This window comes from Chrysemys picta, chromosome 2 (assembly GCF_011386835.1).
Source record: "Chrysemys picta bellii isolate R12L10 chromosome 2, ASM1138683v2, whole genome shotgun sequence".
NCBI lineage: Eukaryota > Metazoa > Chordata > Testudines > Emydidae > Chrysemys > Chrysemys picta.
The window spans coordinates 207,879,867-207,903,970 of record NC_088792.1 but is presented as its reverse complement, the minus strand read 5'-3'; the positions used below and the strand labels follow the sequence as shown (position 1 = coordinate 207,903,970).

The 24,104-nt window shown below is 39.4% G+C and overlaps 1 protein-coding gene across 15 annotated transcripts in view; it reads right to left on the bottom strand.

Annotated features, from left to right (window-relative positions):
• Positions 1 to 6,004: 6,004 nt before the first annotated feature.
• Positions 6,005 to 24,104, bottom strand: part of METTL4 (methyltransferase 4, N6-adenosine) — a 42,776-nt gene continuing 24,676 nt past the window's right edge. For 9 of the 15 annotated variants that reach the window (XM_024111512.3, XM_024111507.3, XM_024111509.3 and 6 more), the window contains exons 9-10: positions 20,941 to 21,032; positions 16,983 to 17,238 (exon numbers count right to left, since the gene is read on the bottom strand). In XM_024111512.3, the coding sequence (XP_023967280.2) occupies positions 17,146 to 17,238; positions 20,941 to 21,032 (185 nt within the window). In that variant the 3' untranslated portion in view covers positions 16,983 to 17,145. Of the gene's footprint in view, positions 6,092 to 8,180; positions 9,331 to 16,982; positions 17,239 to 19,949; positions 20,114 to 20,940; positions 21,033 to 24,104 lie in introns of those variants that run through there. The other 6 variants (XM_042854799.2, XM_065585332.1, XM_065585334.1 and 3 more) reach the window with 4 other exon arrangements.

Below are 24,104 nucleotides of genomic sequence, written 5' to 3'. Positions count from 1 at the left end.
TCAACATTTTCAAACTCTCTGCCCCTGGATACTGTGGAGCTTTACTTTTAACTTTTACTTTTAACATCACATTTAAAGCTAAGAAGTTGGGGGGTTTTAAATGTTAAATTTGAGTTTGAAACACTGAAGAAGGGCAGCAAACGGGTGTTCAGGATTCAAGGGAGGTTCAGTCATAGTCAGACAGAGACACATAAGCCTATGGATGAAAAAGGTTCAAATGGTTCTGTTTGCTTTTACATCAGAACTGTTGGATCTTCTTTGGTTTTGCTTGCATCCTTACTAATGTCCATTGTGAGCTTTCCATCCCCTTTAATTAAGGTCTCAAGATGTGCGGAATCTTAAACAAAATGAGTCCTTCTCTGCAGGGTTTCTCAGATGTTAAAAAAAAAATGGGGGTTAACAAAAAGCAAAAGGTCCAGTTGGGAAAACTTTATTCACACTGGTGGTAAGCACTTACACAAGCAAAGAGTCCTAATGACATCAATGAAACTACTTACATGAGTAGGTGTTCATCAATGTGAGTGGGGGGTGAGGGATAGCTTAGTGGTTTGAGCATTAGCCTGCTAAACCCAGGGTTGTGAGTTCAATCCTTGAAGGGGCCACTTAGGGATCTGGGGCAAAATCAGTACTTGGTCCTGCTAGTGAAGGCAGGGGGCTGGACTCAATGACCTTTTGAGGTCCCTTCCAGTTCTAGGAGATGGGATATCTCCATTAATTATTTTATTTATTATTTAAAAGTTGCACAGCTTGGCCAAAGAGTTCTTAACACTCTGTATAAAAACCACTTGCCCTCTTAGTTATTAAGGCTTCAATTCCTTGGTACTCATAATGTAATTGTGCTACCAGTTTCCAGTCATCACTATAGAGACTTTTAGGATAGATAAGACCTGATTTTCTTTATAAAAAGAATGGGGGGACCCTTTAATAATAGGAAAATGGTTAGTCCTTCCTCATGCATCACACAGAGACCAAAAAGGATACACCCCGTTTCTTTCATATCTGTGGGTTACCTTGAGCCCAGGGTTTGAGGGGCACAGGGTCCGTACACTGGGGTGAATTTCACCTTTAGGTTGTCTCTATTTCAGCTTGCAAAGCCTAAATAAGGAGTGGTGTTGAGGAAATTGAATCCACCTATTCATAGAATAGCTAAAGAGCTGCCAGTTGGGTCTCAGATTAATCAGCACAGTCTTTAGCTGAGAACCAGGTTTGGGGTTTGTTTGTTTTTTAAATAAAATTCAAAGCATAATCCAAAGACACACACAGCTGCTTCTGCAACTTGAAAAATAAGCAAAGAAAACAATGCATGATCAGTTCCCCCATTCTCCACCCACCCTAAGGATACGATACATTCCATACCATACCAGTGAGCAGTGCAGAATGCACATTCATGTACTTTGTAATAATCAAAACAGACATTAAAATCATTTTGCTGTTAGTGTTCAAATGGTTGCTTGCAGTAATGTGGAGGAGTTGTCTGTGTGCAATCTGAATTTCAGAGTGAAATGAAAAGTCTCTAAGATGATTGATGTCTTGGTGACCTTTTCATAAGGATTCATTCTTGAGAACAGATTAATAGGACCAAAGCCTGTCTTCACTGCCCTTTGCAGGGACGTGGAATGCCTAAAAGGCAGCAGAATCACCAAGGTTCCAAAGAATGAGGAAGCCCAATAGGAAGATTCTATATGTCCCTGAACACCTGGGTCCACCACACAGGGCAGAGGCTGTCTGCACCTGCATGCAGGAAAGTTAGAAACAGGGTGAGATGATGGAGTGGACACAGTAACACTACTCCAATGGTCCTAGCTGCCAGAACTTCTACTTGGGTGCGGGGGGAGTTCCCCTGCACAAGCATCCCATGGTTAGACTGTCATGAAAAACCACTGAGAGACTACTCATAATCAAATGAAATAGTTTTAATTGTTATTGCACAGGATTTTTCAAGTGTCACAGAGATCTACTAATTTCTACTAGATTAACATCACAGCTAGAGCAAATACTACAAACAAAAATTGCAGCTATTCATTTGAATTTTTAATCCAATTTGCTTTATCTTTGTTTGTATTTGTCATAGGGTAAGATGTCCCTTTAAGGTTTAGGGCTCAGCTTTACTTGTAACAGGTTTGGTGCCAGCCTCCCCAGGTGAAGGGAATGGCACCAAGGGTCATGTGTTGATAGCAGGTGATTAGAATCCAGGCTTGCAGGAGACTATAAGTGTGGCTTGTATTCCACTAGTGAGTTTGTGGGTAGGGGCTTAGTAATAGCTCCTTAGAGTTGCCAAGCTGGGAAGGAGACTTGCAAGGAAACCTCTTGAGTGACAAGCTGTAGGTGAATAGCCTGCAGGGTGAGAAACTACAGGGGAGGGCTCTAAAGGACCATACACCTGGAGGGAGGACTATAACAAAGGGGAAGCCTTTGTAAAAAACTGACAAGTGTTTGGAACCTAGGGGAAAGGCTATATGAATGCTGAAGACAGTCCTTTCAATTTATAACAGACTGAGTGAGGGGCAGAGATTTGGAAGGATCTGAGTGTTCTATTATGGTAACAAACCACGCCTAGAAGGGGAGTATTAGTGGGTGACCACTAAGTGTGGTGGTTTGTGTAATGTAAAATGGAAGGCAAACTGAGGCAGCATCATGGCCCAAAGCCAGGCTAAGCCCTGTGACCGTGCCCCTCTTGTGTTCACTTTCCATAAATAGTCTAAGGAACAGACTTCACTTGTGTGAATACTCAGAAAAGGTGAATTTTAAATCTAAATGGTTGAATAGTCACTGAAAGCAAATATCTGATTGTATAACTAAATTATACCATTGTTGGTCTTTACATAAATCATCCTGTCATGGAACTAGAAGTAATACCCCAGGCTTTGTGTAACTAACTAATACAGCATGAATTTCAGATTTTGAATATTCACAGTGAACTGTTTGCAAACTTCTGTGGGCCAAGAATTATTCACTGAAGCAATACATGAATAAATCTAAGGATTGCAACTTGTTTGAGCACAAAAAGGCAAAATTCCTCAAATTATTCATTATGAATTATCCATCCAGCTCTAATCAGGACAACTGATCATTTAAAAAATCAACAATGCAAATTTCAGTTAGCATAATTCTCCAAGTGCAATCATTCATGTGTTTTTATTCTTGATAAATAGGCTGAGTGTTCAGAACAGTGCTGCCTTCCCAGGAGGTATGTGTTAAATGATAAACATAAAACCAATCACTTCCAGGCTCTTCAAACCAGGAGCAAAATAGAGGAAACTTGCAGTTGTTAATCAGTACATTGGAATCGGTGCTTCAGCCTATTAATATTCACTAGTGCAATTTCAAGTGCTTTGTTTTCTGTGTTATGTGGCATTCGATGACTCCATAGAGGAGGAGATGTCTAAAATAGTTCAGATGTAACACCCCATTAGAAAGAATGTTTAGACAGACAATCTTGATAAATAAATAAATAAAAAGGAATATTAAGGTTGTGCACGAACCCATGAAAGAAAGGGAATTCTTCACAACGAAACAGGCATTTATCACATATTTCCACAACATAGGGGCAAATCTTACCATTATTTCCATGCCCCTAGAAAAACCCTGGCAGAAAAGCAGTGTGATTCTGCAGGAAAAGGTTTAGGTTTAGTGAGTAGGTGGGCAAATTATTGTACTCCTTGCATGGTGTGGAGCCCTGCTCTGCAGGAGATCTTTCTCCAAGGGCTAGGAGAACCAAGCCCAGGAAAAGATCTGGGTGATGCCACAGGATCATCTGATAAGAAGATTCCTCTAGTTCTCCCCTGTTTCTCCCTACAGGACAGTCCCATAAGAGGTGTCATAGGCTACCCTAGCCACTAGGTTACAGTAGCCTCTGTGGAAAGGCTCCATTGTCACTCCACCCTCTGAACCACAAATTCCTCCCTGTTTCCTCTCATCAGCAAAGAAGGACATCCCCTGTGCCAGCTCAGCTACATTGGCACAGTGGTTTGGGAGCAGGGCCACAGCTCTGTACTTTCCCTCACCCACTTGCTCCAGAGTGAAGTAAATAGGCATGTAGTGCCTGCTATCCGGAGTGCCTAGATCCAAGGTCTGAGTAGCTCCTCTAGTATGTTCTTATGGTCCTGCAAGAGCGTGTGGTCCATGATATAGGCCTAGCCATAAGCCATTTAGCCAATGCCATCTGGTATCTAGGATTTGAAGAAGATATAGCTTGATTTTTCACTGTGTGTGCTTACTTTTAAGGGCTTGCATCAATACCGTTTCTTCCAATGTAGTGTGTATATGTGAATATTTTCAAGAGAGAGGTCTGTATTGACTTATATGACTCATTTGACTCATTGGGGCTACTTGAAAAATGTAGGTGGGTAACAAGGTAACTTCATCTAGCTTGTCTCTGGAAAACTGCAGGTTTAATGTGCAGCATACAAATTTGGTGTAGTACTGTATTTTTATTCTAATTTACAGTCACTAGCATCAAAGGGGGGAAAGAGTAAAACAGAGAGAGGGGATGAAAAAAGCGAAATTTGCATTTTCTTTCTTCCTCTTGATAATCCTTGTGTCAAAAAACACATGATATTTTTGGAGGATGGATCAGCAGTTCACACATGAAATACGGGTCCCTATTTCTTGTACATGCCATACATGTTCAAGGTTGTAGTTTTCAGCTAACCAGTTGACAGTGTGGGGTGGAGGGAACAGGAAAGGGGTGTCAAAATCACCCAGTTTGCTTTTGAAGGAGAAAGTACTGGCCCTGTCCAAAGTCACTAATTATAATAACTTAAAGCAGGTGGAGGAGTGAGCTTGAACCATTTTTCTCAATTCCCTCTCCACTCTCTTCTCACTCCTCAGTGTCAGATTCTTTAACTTTTTCCACAACTTGCTGGTAAATAGTCTGGGCTGAAATTAGGTGTACAGCAAAGGGTGTTACCATCTGCTGCATGTCACTAGTTCTTGATGGCCCAACAGCAGTTATTTTTGAGGCTGTTTATTAATTTCCAGGGGATGAGGATGAAGGGCCTCCAGTGCCACCATCAGTAGTTTTCAATATTTGCTACTTTTCTTAGGTTGACAGTCAGCATTGCCATAATGCTGTTTTTCACAAGCACGGTAACTCAGCGATGCTCATCTCAAGCACCAATAGCCGAAGAAGAGGCAGTAACATACGAATCGAGTTTAGGTTTGTTTTATGGCCAGTGTGTCTCCCTTCAATATAACTATGGATAATTTTCTCCTTTGTGATTCTTCTTTCTCTCTCTTTCATTATGTTTGGCACTTGAATCGGAGCGTGGCTGGTGAGATGAAATATCACTCAGACATGAAGCAAAATATATGCCAGTTTCAACTACAAACTTAGGCTAACAGCAAGTTGTTGATGTATAGTAGCCTAGGTAGCTTGTTGCATGCTAGAAAAGATAGCACAATCAAGCAAAATAATAGTTATAGTAATTGTGAGGGTCCCTAGATCTTTTTTGTCCTGGTATTTTTATTGTTTAAATATAAAGAAATAAAATAAGTAAAGTATTCTGATTAACACAGGCTGGATTTTCAAAGGAGTTTGAAGGAATTAGATGCCCAAATTGAACGGGATTTAGACACTTAAATCCTTTATGCTCCTTTGAAAATCCCAGTGATTTGATCTCTAGCATGAAGTGGTAATGAGATCAGCTGCTATGCCCAGTGCAGTGTGTTGCATGTTTACGGAATGTTTCATTAACATCTAATGTAATGTAATCTCTTTCAGTTAGTTTTTAGGGTATCCATTATTGTAGCATCTAGGCACAATCATCCATGCTTTTTGTCATCCTCATGCTCACCCAGCATTAAACTTAGAGTCACAAGATATCTTAATTGTCGTCTGACTTGGACACTCTATTTTCATTCTCCCATTAAAAGCATCTCCAGAAAGGATGGAGCAGGTAAATCGTATGAGTTGCTCAGCATATCTGATTATGATCCAGCTAATTGGCTCTGATAATGTAGGAGGAATTCCTTTAAAAATATCAGCTGGAGCTCTGAGTTACCTTTCTGACGTCTTCCATCACACATGGTTGAGGATGTTCTACCACACATGATTGAGCATGCTGCCCACTTAAGCTGGTGAGACACTCATCTACAAATTAATTAAAATTGTATGTTAGACTAAAATTTTCATCAGAAGTGAACCTTGTATGAAAGGTTCACTAAGGTCAGCAATTAAACGAGTTGGGGAAAGTCTGTATCTATTGTGTTACAGTCAAACTTCCAGTTATTCAACTACCATTACATTCAGGATTCTTGTCTTCACTTTGAAGACCTACTCAAGTCTGACCCTCTTTATATGTCAGCTCTTGTCGCACAGCATCCCCCACGCCTTTGCTCTGTGACTGATGCCTTCTTTGATTCCTCATTGGTCTGTTCCTCCTAAACCTACCTGTCTCCATGCTACGCCTTATGGTTGGAATGCACTTCCTGGACTGATCTGTAGGGCAAATACCCTCTCCTACAAAGTTCTCCAAAAGACGTCTTCCATTGCATCTACATGAAATATGTAGCTCATGAGGGATTGGTTGGGGGACAGTCAAGTAGAGTTGTCTACAACCTCTCCATTAATGACCCAGTGAAAAAGCTGTGCTCCTCTTGAATACTTGGATGCCTTCACAAAGAGATAAGGCATTCTAATACTATAGAGGACAACCTCCAGACCAGATAAGACATAGCCCAAGCCTGACTGATTTCAGATCATGCTGCTAAACTCAAATTCCTGAAACAGCAGAAGTCAAAGAATGGCAACAACAGTAAATGTGAAAAACAAACAACACTAAAATAATTAAGATGCCAAACCAGGGAGAGGCAAAAAGGAAAGAGTCAACTATTGAGTCCTCTGTGAACACCTCTGTGCAAAGGTTAATTAATATGATACTTAGAGTATTATACTAATGGCTTTCCTAGAAACACCTAAGCTAGATATCAAATATCTGTAATCACAATAAACGTAAAAAGAACAGGAGTACTAGTGGCACCTTAGAGACTAACAAATTTGTTAGAGCATAAGCTTTCGTGGACTACAGCCCACTTATGCTCTAATAAATTTGTTAGTCTCTAAGGTGCCACTAGTACTCCTGTTCTTTTTGCGGATACAGACTAACACGGCTTCTACTCTGAAACCACAATAAACGTGTGTTTCAGATAGATAGGTAAGACACTTTTATTTATCTGGATTTTTAAAAACTGTCCTCATCCTTGCAAACTAGGCATACAGACATTAAACATGAATAAATTACATTAAGACAGATGAGATAAAATTAAGTGGAAAACATTCATAGGCCATATCGCTGCAGTGAGAGACAGGTGGACATGTCCAGTCTATTCAGTAATTCACAGGCCTGCAACACTGGATGCTTTAGCCTTACACAAAAGGCCATTCTATTCTCAAGAACAGACTGGCCTGCTAAGGAGCTTTCCATAGCCTTCTGCAGCCTGAATAACTCAGAAGGCCATAGAAGAGAATGGAAAAGGGAAACATTAGCATGTACCAAATTGGGGGCCACATCCTCAACTGGTGCAAACCAACATAGCATCATTAACTTAAATGGAGATCCCTTGATTTAAACACAAGCTCAGGCAGGGCCGGCTCCAGCGTTTTTGTCGCCCTGAATTGCCGCCACTTTATCCTTCAGCGGCAATTTGGCGGTGGGGACTGAGGGACCCGCCACCAAAGAGCCGGACGTGCCGCCCCTTTCCTTTGGCCGCCCCAAGCACCTGCTTGGAGCGCTGGTGCCTGGAGCCGGCCCTGAGCTCAGGATCTGGCCCCAAGAACTGTCACTAAATTAAACCCAGAAAGACTAAGGGTGTCACAAAAGTGTAGTCTCTACATACAGTAGCTACTGAGAGAGAGAAAAATAACTACTAATACCCATCAGTCTCACACACACAAAGTATGCAAAATGATAAGCTCTGTTTGCTAATCCCTGACTATTGCAAATGAAGATAAGTAATCTTCTCTAATCAGATCTGTATGAGGTTTCTATTTTTTCATAATAAAGCATTTATGTTACAGATGCCCTGACAGATTTTACCATCTTGCCATTTTATTGATTCTTAAATAGGAAAGCTATCATAATTCTGACTACTTCTCATGAGGAGACTAATTAGATTATTTGATTGTCTGGTTCATCAAAGCAGGAAATACTTAAGTGTCACAGCTGGTCTCAGACTAAATAGCTTGTACCAAGATTTTAAATGAAAACAATTCCATTTTCACTGGGTAAGCATTTCATAAATGGCTAGACAGTAAAAATTATCAAGACAACAACAGATATCATCGGATGACTGCAAAGGAAGTCTAAACAGCACCAGTGCTCATGGATTTATTTTCACTTGCTCTTCTTATTACTGTCATGCAAGAAGATTTTGTATAATAAACAGTCTTTAAAAATTTCAGACAGCTTTTTATATTTCCAGTAAAGACTTAAGATTAACTTTTAAAGACTCAGAAAGAGGTGATTTCTACATTTTAACTGATTCACCAACTCCTGTTACTGATGCAAATTGTGCAAATTGTGTCTGTTACTACACGTGGCCCTGCTTTAATGAAAATGAAACATCCTCCACAGACTGAACCCAACTCCATCATCTCTGCTTCTCACCTCCCATCTTTCTCTCTCCAAATTTGTGGGTCTGGAGGGATCTCGTTCACTCTTTAGCATGCACACATCTCTATTGGTTCATAGTATAAAAATCAAACCATGGTGAAAAGAAGAAAAATTTAAATACGTACATTGCGCACCCTAACTCAGTATAAAACACACATTGTCTTACACCTACACATGTGATGTCAATGGGAAATTTGTTCATTTAAAGGAAAAGTTGCATCCTGTTTGCTCATCTCAGCAATCTGGCAGTTAATATGGAATGAAATCCCCTCCCTCTTCTTCCCCCAGGGCCAACACAAGGTCTGTGCGCTTAAGATCCACTTAAGGCCTCAAAATAGCTGTGTGACCTTGGACACATCATTTCTATCCCTCATTTCCTCCCATATGTAAAGTGGGGATAATGGTTCATATCTTCCTTTGTAAAGTACTTTGAGATCCATAGACAAAAAGTGTTATGTAAGAGCTATGTACTATTATTATATAATAACTAAGCTATGGAATGATGGTACAACACTAGTCTTTACAGGCTGTAACATAGTTCTGTAATATGTTGACAGACAACATTCAAATTATGTGGTAACACTGTTCCCTCATGGTAAATGTTACTGTTCAGATGAGCCGTGCAGCACTGTAAGAATTGAAAGGTTGCTCCATTGACCTTTTTTCTTTAACTTGTTGATGCTATCCTCTCTTGTGTGTTTTGGTTTTTGTTGTTTGCCTAGAGAAGAAAATATAATAAAGGTTCACCATGCAATGCAATTTATAGCTGTATTTAGATTGGTGTTATGTTCTTCCTCTCTTTGTCCTTATCAAAATCCAGAAGTCCTTGTAACTTTGCCCATCAGTTTGCACAAATTGCCCTTTCTAACCTAATCCAATTTATTTGTCTTTAATGAGTTTGGCCATAGGCCTCACAGCTTTTTGGATAGAAAGCTAGAGCTGGAGACTTTGATGTGGGAAAGTATTATTTTTTATTGCAGAATTGTCTCTTTGAAGTGAAACGAATCAGTAGATGAGTCATGAACTATAAAAAACAACAGCTACTTTCTTCTGAACTTGACCTAACTTCAGGAGTATTGTAGTGTACAGCAGGGGTTCTCAAACTGGGGGTCATGATCCCATAGGGGGTCATGAGGTTATTACATGGGGTGTCGCGAGCTGTCAGCCTCCACCCCCAAATTCCGCTATACCTCCAGCATTTATAATTGTGTTAAATATTTTAAAATGTGTTTTTAATTTATAAGGGAGGGGTCATACTGAGAGGCTTGCTGTGTGAAAGGGGTCACTGATACAAAAGTTTGAGAAAGTGTGTACAGAATAACAGAGGATACAAAAGTGATACATGTAGTACTTTGAGGGGCTTAGCATTGTCATAATGTTATTTTCAATGAACTACCTCTTTCAAAATTGTAATTATTTATCCTAGTATAAATATTTACTATGTATCTATTCAGCAACTCTGAAAATAAGCCAATTGTTTAATGCATAAATAAAGACTTAGGTGGCTAGCTATAGACACCAAACTTTGAAAATTATGATCCATATGTCTGGCTGATTTTTTTTTTTACCTATGGTTGTTACTTGTAACACTTAACATGGCTATCCCTGAAAAAGATTTGAGACAAAACACTTCATGATTTTGTTTTCATTTATTTCCTCTACATTTGAGAGTAGTTTGTCAATTTCCTGTTTTGGCTACAGTCACCTATGCAGTTCACATGAATAACATTACTCACACACATTAGTGTTTGCAGATCATGACCTTTCTTTTATGTGGGCCTTTCACTCAACCAAATATATGGTGGTGTTTTTTAAAGGAGGTGGGTGGAATATGGTTGTAAAACCACACAAATTGGCAGGGTACTCAGAAGTCATTTTGTACTTAAATCTTTTTTGACTAGATTTTCAAATTTAGGGTGTCCCTTGAATTGGCAGAATATCACAAATCTTGTTGTCAGCAGTGATTGAACTTGGGACCCAGGGATCTCAAAGCATAAGCTTTTGTTAAAAGACAAACCTCTGAAGTTTGTAGTGACTCAACCCTGCATGTGATTCCGCCATTAGTGGGGGCTGCAGAGCCACACTGGGTAAGTAGGCTGCAGTAGCACTTCCTGTATGCTGAAATTGTAACCTTTGTTATTCCTCAGCATGCTGGACCTCTGCTTCCAGCTTCACCTTTTGTTTCCTGCTGTATAGTCTCCTTTTCTTCTATATTCACTTTAATGGAAGAACTCCCTATGAGGAGAGAGAAGATGGAAGAAAGAGCAGGAACAAGAGTGTGATGGGGTATACAAACCCTACACTGGAAAGGGAAGAGTTAGAGCTACATTGGTCCCTGGCAGCTCTCATCCTGCCACACCTGCAAAGCATGCAGGAGGAGCTTAAAAGGGAGCTGAGTAGCACAGTAATAGGCAGACAGTAGAGATGAGTTGACATATGCTCTGAGCTTCTGGGAAGGAGCACAGCACAGCACGAGTGCCTACTGCCTGGCTGCGACAGCTTGGTCAAACCAACAGAGAAGGGACTTGAGACTCTCAGAAGGTCTAAGACTTTACATTTGATTTCAGTTATTTATAGTCTTTACTTTACCCACTGGGAAAAGAGGGGACTGGCAGGAAGTGATCCAGGAGGCAGCAATATTCACTTCGGGGTGAGGGATTTAGCTGTTTACCACTGGGCCCTGGATTGGAAGGTGGAGAAAAGGGTGGGCCCAGGTTCATTTACCAACCCCTAGCCAGTGCTGGAAATAGTAGCCTATCCCCGATATGGGGAATCCAGTTGAGACAAGATGCTGCAGGCAGAAGTATCAAGATCATGAGCTCTTGATCCATTGGCAACCCAGAACTCCTTGCTTAACCCAGAAGCCTAAGTGCATTGTTGGACTACTTATGTATCCCCAAAATGGGTGGACATAAATATGTGGCCTGGCAAGAAGGCTGAGTCACAGAAGGGGCAGACCACTGAAGAGTTCAAATAGCTATGAACACGAGTGCCAGGAAAAGCTCTGACCTTGCCTGACCAATAGGCAGTACCTGCGGTGAGTGATCCCATCCAAAGGAGATATCAAGATTCTTTTTGAATGTATGACACTGTCTCATAAATGGTCAGAATATCCCATCAGTCCAGTGTGATTACAGAATTTGCCATTTCCACCAGCTTCATTGTGGTGCAAAAGGCAAAGGTGCATTATATTTTTACCAGTGTGTAGAGGGATTAGTAGTAGTATTATATTGGTTGGTTGGTTTTTTTGCACAACTGCAAGATGAGTCGCAAGAAGAAAAATGTCACTAAAAATATCTACCTCTCACCATGGGTCTGAGTAACAATAGCAAGTTAAACATGAAGATCATGTTCTTAGATGATTTGAAATAAATGATCTGTTTGCAGTGTCTTGCTCATCATATTCCTTGTACTCCCTGGATGATACCTTGCTTTGTTCTTCTGTTATCACAGAGCATTGCTCCTGATATTTCATAAATTAATTCCACCTCATTGCATGCATTCATGTCCTATTTCTATTGAAGTATTTCTACTCATGTCTTAATTACTGGTGGTACTTTTCAATTTCTATTATTTTACTCACAAGGAGATGGTAATACATCGCAAAAATTCAAAGGCAGAAGAAACATATGGCTGAAGTATTATTATGCATTGTGGTAGTAGTTAGAGGCCCCAAATTGAGACTGAAGTCCCACTGTGTTTTGGCACTGTATAGCACAGAAAGAGACAGCCCTTTGCTACTGTGTGTAGTTCAATTGAAATGATAATAAAATTAATATCGCTATTTTCAGGATCCATGCCTTAATAACAGTTTGTCCTCTACAGGAAAGATTTTTACTTTCAAAGAAAGTTGGGTATCTATCTGTCCTTGGAGCCTTTGAAAATCTCCCCCAGATAAACTCTTACAGTCCATACACTCCCTCAGTAACCCCCTGGGGCCAGGATTGTACTCCAAGTGTGAAGTTAACAATGTGTATAACTCAATGGTTCTGAATATCTTTAAAATTATTTTATATTATACAGATAAAAGCTGGGTGAGGAAAACGGCAGGGGGAGATGTTCATCTGGTTAAGGAGGAGGAAGGAATAGAGGACAATGCTTATAGAAAGCTATAATTTATGGCCAGATCAAGTCATTTTTGCACTGCTCCAGTGGTGCAAAGGGGACTTAAATCTGCCCTCATGGGGTCATTGGGTATTCCCTTGATGGGGTTGGAAGGAAACCACCTGGTTGCCTAGTTACTTACATACCACCTGCTCCCCCATGGAACAAGAGCATGCTGGGGACAGGGCCACATGAAGAAACCACAATGCAATGATGGTGTCTGTGTTTCTCTTTACATTACAAAATCTCAATACCAGAGAGATTAATAAGACTGGGACTTTTCAGTTTGGAAAAGAGATGCCTATGGGGATATGATAGAGGTCTATACAATCATGACTGGTGTGGATAAAGTAAATAAGGAAGTGTTGTTTACTCCTTCTCATAACACAAGCACTAAGGGTCACCAAATGAAATGAATAGGCAGCAGGTTTAAAACAAACAAAAGGAAGTATTTCTTCACACAACGCACAACCCGTGGAACTCTTTGCCAGAGGATGTGGTGAAGGCCAAGACTATAACAGGGTTCTAAAAAGAACTAGATAAATTCCTGGAGGATAGGTCCATCAATGGCTATTAGCCAGGATTGACCAGGATGGTGTCCTTAGCCTTTGTTTGCCAGAAGCTGGGAATGAGCGACAGGGAATGGATCACTTGATGATAACTGTTCTGTTCATTCCCTCTGGGTAAGGCTACATGCCTGTCATGGAGGTCATGGTTTCCATTACTTTCTGTGACCTCCGTGACTTCTGCAGCGGCCAGTGCAGCTGGCTCCAGGTCTGCTCTAGCAGACCAGGTAGCCCCTGGGCCAGCCGTTCCAGCCGCTGCTGGGGCAGTTTGGGTGTGGGAAGAGGCTCAGAGCTGGGACAGAGGGTTGGGGTGCGGGGTGGCACTTACCTGGGTGAGTCTCCCCGGAAGTGGCAGACATGACCCTGCAGCTCTTAGGAGGAGGAGCCAGGGGGCTTTGTGCGCTGTCCCTGCCCACAGGCACCACCCCCGCAGCTCACATTGGCTGCAGTTCCCAGCCAATGGGAGCTGTGGAGCCAGAGCCTGTGGCGGGGGCAGCATGTGGAGTTCCCTGGCCATCTCTCCCACTAGGAGCTGAAGGGACAGACGGAGCCGGGTAGGGAACCTGCCAGCCCCGCCACCCCTCCCCCGCTCCCCCAGCACCAGTTGGGGTCCTGGGCCGCACACAGCCACCTGGCCCCTCCTCTCAGCATCAGCAGAGGTCTCGGGCCGCCCCAAAGCACCTGCAGCACCCCAGACCAAGTTTTAGTTAGGAGTATATAGTACAAGTCATGGACAGGTCATGGGCCATGAATTTTTGTTTACTGCCTGTGACCTGTCCATGACTTTTACTAAAAATACCAATGATTAAAACGTAGCCTTACCTCTGGGGCACCTGGCATTGGCCACTGTCGGAAGACAGGATCCTGAGCTAGATGGACCTTTGGTCTGACCTAGTATGGCCGTTCTTATGTTACCATTGGTTTAAAAAAGTACTACGTGACACATATACCCATATCTCATTAGTTCAGTCAAGAGTATAGACTATGTTTGCTTTCAGGGTAGGGCTAATCAAATAAATGCTTGTTTCCTTTCAAACGTTAACATTAAAAACACCTTCAAAAGGATCCAATTTTCAGTAGTGCACAAGAATTTTTGGCTGTACCTAATTTCAACAAACAATAATGTTCCCCTCTAAACCCAGATTTTCACACACAAATAATTCTCTGTATGCGCAAAGCAGGGGTTGTACACTGTCATAGATACAGGGCTAGCTAGGATCCTTCTCTGGATCCTCCAAGTGCACCCTTCCAGATGACAGGGCCACTGCCTTTGCCCCCTTCAGCATGGAATCTCACAATTTGCTCACTCTTATACAGGGTTCCCAGGCTGCAGCCTCCTATTTATTTCCTGTGATTACTCAGCAGGCCTGACTCCTGGTCTCTCCTTTGGGACTTTGACCAGCTGTTAACATGCAGTGCCCAGGCAGCCTTCTCCAAAACAGGTATTGCTTACTGATCAATAGTAGGAATACAGTTCTGCACAAAAGAGTGAGGAGTTTTATGTACTGTGCAGTACACACACACAAACATCTAGCTTATTCTTGCTCTCCTTCTCTCCCTCTCCCCGCAATCCTCCATAGCAGCCATGAAGGTCCAAGTTAGCCAGACTCAACCACAAGAACTGTCTCTCTAGGATCTCTCTCTAGCAGGCCACTTTTTAACTGTTTAGTGTCCATTTGATCTTTAGGTTCCAGCCTTGGCAGGACAGAGGGGTAGCTGTAAATGGGCCCTTTACAGTTAATGGCTTAGCCTTGTTTGTTGGAGAAGTCATTTAGCTGCACCCATTGTCTGGCATTCCTGGTTGTTTTTTCTAACCCTCTGCTCTTAAAGTGAACTAACCTATGCATCCAGTTTCCAATCACCCAGTATAGCTATTTCCCCTACCCACAACTGGACCATCATAGAAAATATATAGTACTTAGGGCTGTTGATTAATTGGTTAACTCACACGATTAACTCAAAAATTAATTGTGATTAATTGCACTGTTAATAGAATACCAATTGAAATTTATTAAATATTTTGGATGTTTTTCTACATTTTCATATACATTGTATTGTAATTGAAATCAAATATTTGCAATGTAAGAATAAAAGAAATAGTATTTTTCAATTCACCTCATACATGTACTGTAGTGCAATCTCTTTGTCGTGACAGTGCAACTTACAAATGTAGATTTTTTTTTGTTACATAACAGCACTCAAAAACAAAACAATGTAAAATTTCAGAACCTAAAAGTTCACTCAGTCCTACTTCTTGTTCAGCCAATTGCTAGACAAACAAGTTTGTTTACATTTACAGGAGATAATGCTGCCCTCTTATTTACAATGTCAGCAGAAAGTGAGAACAAGCAAGCATTTGCATGGCACTTTTGTAGTTGGCATTTCAAGGTATTTACGTGCCAGATATGCTAAACAACCGTATGGCCCTTCATGCTTCGGCCACCATTTCAGAGGAAAATGCTTCTATGCTGATAACACTCGTTTAAAAAAATGTGTTATTAAATTTGTGACTGAACTCCTTGGGGGAGAATTATATGTCCCCTGCTCTGTTTTACCTGCATTCTGCCACATATATCATGTTATAACACTCTCAGATAATGACTCAGCACGTGCTCATTTTAAGAACACTTTCACTGTAGAGTTCACAAAACGCAAAGAAGGTACCAATGTGAGATTTCTAACTAACCCAAGGTTTAAGAATCTGAAGTGGCTTCCAAAACCTGAGAGGGACGAGGTGTGGTGCATGCTTTCAGAAGTCTTAAAAGAGCAACACTCCGCTGCAACTTCAGAACCTAAACAACCGAAAAAGAAAATCAACCTTCTGCTGGTGGCATCTGATTCAGATTATGATAGAGAACATGCACTGGTCTGCACTGCTTTGGATTGTTATTGAGCAGAACCCATTATCAGCATGGACACATGTCCATTGGAATGGTGGTTGAAGCATGAAGGGACATATGAATCTTTAGGGCATCTAGCATGTAAATATTTTGCGATGCTGGCTACAACAGTGCCATGTGAATGCCTGTTCTCACTTTCAGGTGACATTGTAAACAAAAAGCGGGCAGCATTAGCTCCTGCAAATGTAAACAAACTTGTTTGTCTTAGTGATTGGATGAATAAGTAGTAGTACTGAGTGGACTTACAGGTTCTAAAATTTTACATTGTTTTATTTGAGTGCAGTTTTTTTGTACATAATTCTACATTTGTAAGTTCAACTTTAATGATAAAGAGATTACACTACAGTTCTTGTATTAGGTGAATTGAAAAATACTATTTCTTTTGCTTTTTTACAAAGCAAATACTTGTAATCAAAAATAAGTATAAAGTGAGCACTATGTACTTTTTTATTGTTATTGAAATAAATATATTTGAAAATGTAGAAAACATCCAAAAATATTTAAATAAATGGTATTCTATTATTGTTTAGCAGTGCGATTAATCACAATTTATTTTTTTAATTGCTTGACAGTCCTAATAATACTCACAGATTAATGCAGAGCAGCTCCACATCCCACCCCCCCACACACACGTGCAATGGAGTTGATGTGGAAAGATATAAAAAGATAGCTTACTTTGAGAACTTTTGGTAATCAGGGCCCAGATGTAACCTCATGACACAAGGTTTTACAGAGAGTCAAGCAAGGGTCTTCCACTCAATAACGATCTGCCAATTGAGTCATCATGACTCTTATAACAGTTTGGATAATTTATATTTAATATATATTTCCCAGAGGGAATGAACAGAACAGATTATCACCTCTATCAATAATTTATATTTAAATACAGGTGTAAAATGGTAAGTAGTCTCAAATGATGTGTTAAGGTTGATGAACACAATACCCAGAGCATATTTGCAGCTGTCATCCTTGTATCTCCTGAATTATCACCATGTCTTGGAAGCAATTTTTCACAGCTTTTTCTTTACGGTCCTTGCCATCTACATAGACTGAAAACTTATGGAAAGAGAAAAAGCACATTAGACTGCTACTTCACTTCTAAATAAAGTTTTATCTTCTCATAACAGAAGCTTTGTAGTGTTAGTGGATAGTTTCAACAGGAGCTCATATCACAATCAACACCTAGAAATATAACTATTCCAGAAAGTATCTTAACAGTATAAAATATTTTATTTATTAGTTTTTAAAAATATAAGTAAAGGTCATATGATAATTTGACATTTCAAAATCATTCAATCCTTCAGCTTCATAAAAATGTTTAACTCATTAATTCTAAATATGAAGATAGCTTTAAATGACTTAATATTCCCTTTATGAGCTAAGATTTTTATGTAATTGTATAATTCTCAAAGGATCCTAAGCACTGAGCTTCTGCAATTCTTCCTCCAATAAACCTTCATATTTTGATGATAAAGGGATATGCCAATTTAAAAATCTCACTTGTCTGAAAATGGCCTACTGTACTTCTAAAGGCCTAATATTGCCACAAGTGAAAATTAGAAAGAAAAATACTCTTCAGTGTATGTTTTGTTCATTAGATAGCACTCTGCATAAAGTCAGCATTCCTTGTTGCTGTGTTGAGACCCATGCAAACAACAAGAAAGAGGAAAACCTTTTAAAGATAGGAAAATGATGACAAAACATTTGTCAGGAAAACTAAGGGGCACACAATACATAGGCAGCTGCTGTGTATCACACCGAATTGAATTAAATTCATATCTTGTGCTCCTTTATGTATTTCCAACTGTTCTGTCATTTTATGCCTAGGTTGCAAGGTCTTTGGGCCAGGGATTGTTTTTTTATTCCACGTTTGTATAGGACCTGGCACATAGGCCGGGGTTCCTTTCGCTATCATCACAATACATAATAGTACCTGTAATTGCTTTTTTAAAAAAAAGAGTAACTAGATTTCAAGTTGACAGAGGTCCACTTAAATTCATTTGATTTTACTCTGCTCTGAATTTTCAATGTGCATCAGATAGTTGTATGGACAACACAACTGGCATTATAGAAAGATTTGGCAGCTGGTAAGAGACAGATGGAAACTTTTTGCAGCCAGGAAAGTGTGGGAAGCAGTTTGGGACAAACATAATAGCTGGCTATTTCTGCTGAAATAATCACTGACAATATCAGTGTCGTTAGGTTTCAGAGTTAACTGTTCACTGAGAAAATGAGGGCAACTCATACCTTGTTAATGCCATTGTTTTAGATTGGCTGCAGACTCAGAAGACAATACATCTGTTTACACTGGTTCATGTTTGGAAGTATTTCTCCACACCCATAAGGACTAGGAATGTAGTGGTTTTTTAAATACATTTTTGACTCCGCCACATGAGACCTGATCATGGATAAATCACTTAAGCCTAATCTTTCAACTTTTGGCAGATCTGATTTTTGAAGATGAGCTCATGGTGCATCTGCTGAGTTCAACTGGAACTCTGGGTCCTCATCTTCTAAAGATCAGGTCCCAACTCTCTTTAGATGGAACCCTGAAATTGAGAGACATCTAAAACTAGTTGACATTTTAAAAATGAAGGTGCCAGCTCTGTGCAGGTGGACTGTGGCACCCATCTGGACTCCACAGATTTCAGTGCAGGATCCAGCTGGTCCAGAGCTTTGCCTGCCTGGAGCCAATAGGAGGATTAGGCCCTCATACTAATCTCTACGGGTTAAAATATGTTCTGTGCCTACAAGAGATGCAGCACAAAACAACCTCTGTGGGGCCTATGGTGGCTTTATGATACTTTTGACTTCTCCGTATTCTGGACTGCTATGGCACCCAGAATAAGTCACACAGCCCTGGAAGGCAGCCCAAGTTATAGCAGCCTGTTGCCAGCTGCCTATGGGTAGTAGCGGCATCTCAAATCCCCAAAATGCTAGATGCTGTAGCCCTTCCCCCAACACACCCTTCTCACCATTAACTCCATGGCACCACACCCCCTTGCTGGTGCTTGTAGAGGAGGCTTTTTAGAACTGCACAAGATGTGTTAAACAAAGCCCAGAAGAAGTCTCACAGCCCTGGTACCATGGAGCTTATTTAATTACATGTTTATAAAAAAAGTCTCATGAGATTCTCAGTTTGGGAGCTGCTCTAGACATTGAGTTTTATATAGCATTTATTTCCTCTTGTAACCCTTGACATTCAACTATCTTAAAACCATATTCTACACTTACTCTGTAAGCAAAGCTCCCATGATATCAATAAAAGTTTTGCATAAACATTTTGCCCTTAATGATTAACACAGAACAATGTTTTTTTAACTAAGAGTTTAGCTTCCTAAGGGAAGCCTAAACAAACCCAGGGAAAATGTAATATATACACAGACATATTAAATGCCAATTATATATATTGTACATACTTAGCTTTTTCCCCCTTACACTTTGGACAATTAGAAACCCATAACTATTATTTAGTACTATAGCCAATAGAAGGTTTTTGCCTACTGGTAGGATTATAACAGCTTGCACTTCATTGTTGAAATATTTGCGTACATTTTTTGTTTTAACTGTATCTAGTGTAAAAACAACCATTATTTCAGCTTTGCTAAGTCTACTGCCCAAATAAAGAAATAAAAATGTGAAATTGAACCACAATATAAACTATAACAGAGAAATTAAAAACCTGTGAATAATACACTGACAAAACAAATTGAATTTAAAAATCATTGTGTTCACGTTACAAAAGAGACAACTTGTGAACATCAGGCTTTGGTTAAAAACAATCAAAAGTTTATTTAATTTGAGGTGTATGATTTATTTTGCTCCTTGTTATCAATAATGGCAATTTATCTTCCGAGGATCACTTTGCCTCCAATGTTGCATACAAACAGCAATGTTTCATTACAAACAGTTATCTTTTTCATAGTAAAACCTAAGGGAAGCAAAGGACATATGCAGTATATCATTCTAAAAATAATTTAATTATTGCTGAAACAGTTAGCAGTTCAAAAGAACAGATATGAAACTTATAATAAATATTTTTCAAGAACATTACAAGAAAGAGGAGCTAAAAAAGTAAGTTAGGTATAAATTGAAACATGAAGCATAGCTTAGTTTTTAAAATGTTTTCAAGAATGAGGAAACAAGGTTTATAAAATATTTATATTCTGCTAAACTTTTACCATACACATATGCCTTAATATGCAGAATTTGTAAGATGTTGAGACTATACTCAAAGTATTAACAGCATTAAAAAAAGATGGAATTGTTGACTATTTTAAAAGTGTAATTTTTAGAAATATAGAATATGTACCAGTCAACAGTCCACATACCTATTAATGTGGGCATTGCTCCCTTTATCTCAGGGGATAGAAAGACACATGACTATGTGGTAAGATATGTTGTATTTATACTTATTTACTTCAGTTTCCCTTGTTTTCTGATTTGTCACCAACCCAAAGTAGTATTTTCTTTCAGAAAAATCAATCCGTCAGAAGCATGTACTTCAAGTGATCTGCCCTACTTCTCAAGGGGAATCAAAATACAGGAACACCTTGTGAAACTGAAGACACCACCATAATCTAATCAGAAGGCTAATCACTACAAGGATTTCAATTTAAGTGTCTGTTTCATTTACATTGCCTTCTGAGTGTTCTAGAATTATGGGGAGTGGGCAAGTTTTCAAATTAAGCTAAAAGATCCTACTTCATTTTCGTTGTACAGAGCAATGAAATAATCAATGTGTTGGAATTTAAGAACCTCATTTCCCCAACTGGTCCAACCAGGCTGCAGGCAGCGAGCAAACAACTCCAAACATTCTGCATCAGGTTTGATATATTTTGTCAGAATCTCTGTGCAAAAGGAAAAAAAAGAAACAAAGATGATGATGAAAAAGGAGTGTTTAAAAAAAAAAATCAATTTCCTCTGAGCTGTTGGGAGATGAAAAAAGGAATGTTTCATTAAAAAAAAAAGACAGCAAATTAATTTCAAGGATTTCATCAACCAGCTTGACTATTTATAGTCAGAAAGTCATTTGAAATAAGTGCCCTTGAGATTTTGAACAATACTGTCAAAGCCTTCAATAGCCCTGATTTATCGGTTTTCATTTGGAGTCAGGGAATCAGGATTTCAGTGCCTACGTAGGTGACTTTTCAATTTTTCAATATTGTCATCATAACATCTCCTGAGTACTGACTTGACTCTCTTTTTTAATACATGGACATTCAAAAAAGTAGTTTTCCTTCTTAAAGAGCAATTGCTTCTGATTATTTATTAGGACTGCAGTGCTCCCCACCCTTCACAACAGAAAAAGGATAGAGCAATTAGAATCATAGAATATCAGGGTTGGAAGGGACCTGAGGAGGCCATCTAGTCCAACCCCCTGCTCAAAGCAGGACCAATTCCCAACTAAATCATCCCATGAATTAGTGATGACATCCTGTAAAAAGGTGAAAGAAACACCAGTTCAAGCATCTAATAGTTAGTAGGTAGTTAATACAGAGACGACGACTTCTTCATAACACTAGAGCCATTGTATCCTGGAAGCATTAGGAGAAAAGTCTATAAAAGTGTTCTTTCCTTTAGTGTTACAAATATAATCACATTTCTTCTACAAGTTAGTATTCTTTTTAATGAATAAATCTAAATAAATTGGTATTTTCTGTTAAAATACCAATTATTTCACTTATTATGAGGAATATTTGGTATGGGAGGGGCAGGGAAGGTATCTTGATTCATTGATTTTATCTGAAAGGCATTATTGCAAATATTTTTCTTACATTTTTGAATGGGGTACTTGTCAGACAGATCAATATAGTTTGCTGGGTCAAAGGGATTCTTAATTGTTAAGTTTCAGGGAGAAGGTTTAAAGTACAAAAAAAAAGCTTACTAAGTAAAATGGTTTAAAAAGTGACACAGTATGTAGGAGTGGGAAAGCCTGAAAAATACCTCTAGAACAAAAATATGCCCCAGCAATGTAATTTTAACTTCTGACTGTTACTGACTAGAAAATTGAAAAAACTCCCCCTTTCTAAACTTTCCTCCAGAACTCAATCAGAATTTTCACTATTCCTCATGAAACATGAGGCATAGAAAACAATTCATTATTATAACAGGCATTTTGTTACCTGAACTGATCTCTCCTCTCACTATCATTTCAGAAAGCAGAAATACATCTGATCGGCATACATCAAAGCAAGGGTGAAAACATTTATGGCCAGAATCCATTGTTTGATTTTCGGGTCAGAGTTGCCCATCAAAGAATTACACTTTCAGGTAGGTGGCCACTTGCAGATTTCCCATCTGTTCAAATGCACATCATGAAATGCTCCTGCTGCTGGAAGATGAATATGCTCCCAAAGATCTACTGTGCGGCAATCTTACCACATGCTTTTTCTACCCAAACGTTTTCCCTTCTCTGAAAGCTGCAGCCCACTTTAAACTCATTTTAATATTTTTAAAATATCTAAGTTTTTTTCCCTTTAAAGTTTCCATACCTCTCATATTTTGGTACAAACACAGGTCATGTAGACCAGCCCCAACTCTTAAAAAAAAAAAAACCAAAAAAAAAACAACCACCCACAGAAATTCTACAGGTGACTTATTCACACTGGGGGTTTTTTTTGGCCACATAATACTGCTATTACTAATAATCTCATATTGGAAAATCTATTCCTTCTAATAAGCAGGCTAGAAAACCTAATCCAATCTAACATTTGCATAAGAGTCTAGCAGCTTTAGAACGAAATGTGCATTCTGACAGCAAGCCTGCTACACTGCTCACAAGCATTTCCCTCCCTCTAATTAGACAGCTAGATAGTACTCCTCAAAAAAATGTGCCAATATCATTTTGCAAAGCCACCACCTTAAGAAAAAATAAAACAACTGTCATTCTTTTCCATGCTCTCTTTAGTTAAGGATTGTTTGTGTACTGATCTGCTGCCAGTATTTTAACAAACGTCCCCCAAAAATCTATCCCCCTGGTCATCTAAGAAAGCCCATATAAGAGTGAATCTCTAAAGCCCCAAGCTTTCAATAAATTTTCCCTGGGCAGAATTCTGCTCTTTTGACTTCAACAGGGACCAGCACATGCAGAGCTTATTGAAACATCAGAGCTTTAGTTTCTTTTCCCCATTTAAAAATAAAACCCACTTTTTATAACCAAAAAATCCAAATAAGAAACCATTTGGCCAACAAGGTTTTATTAAATTTATATTTTCGAGTACTTGTATTTTGTTCCTAAAAGAAATTCTCTCTCTCTCTCGTGTGTGTGTGTGTGTGTGTGTGTGTTGATGCTGCAACAGGAAGTCCAGCGGCACTAGTATTACTAATTATCGAGCACCAAAACTTTCATCTTCTGAAAAGAATTTTAAAATACCTACTATCTGACACAGCACAAGAGAGAAATTACTTCTGATAGGGATTACTTAGCTGTAACCAGAGGTGCGATGCCAACATTTCCATCAATTTTGGGGACAGAATTTAACCAGGGGTTCCTAGGAGTCTCCCACTTTCCCTTCCCCTACAGCCCCTAAAGATCCCACTCCAGAACATGATGACTGTGTGCACAGATGCAGCCAGATTATATTTACAATAATTCAAGCTATCACAATATAATTTTTCATAGCTTGGATTGGGTATTTACATAATCACATCAGGCAATAACCCTCAGTGCAATGAAAATTAGCATATATAGAGGGCAATAATATGGCCGTATTTTGTTGGTATAAAATCAAATGCCACCAGTTTACCAGAACATTAACTTTCTATTTTAAGCTATAAGTCCTACCTTCACAAATATATGTTAATATACTCTTGGGAGTGATCTTTAGACGTTAAGCAAAACTCTTTAAGAGAGTTAAATTTGTGCTTAGCACAGGACCAGGAAAGGGTGGGGAGGGAGTGTTGGAGGTTGGGCAAAGGTG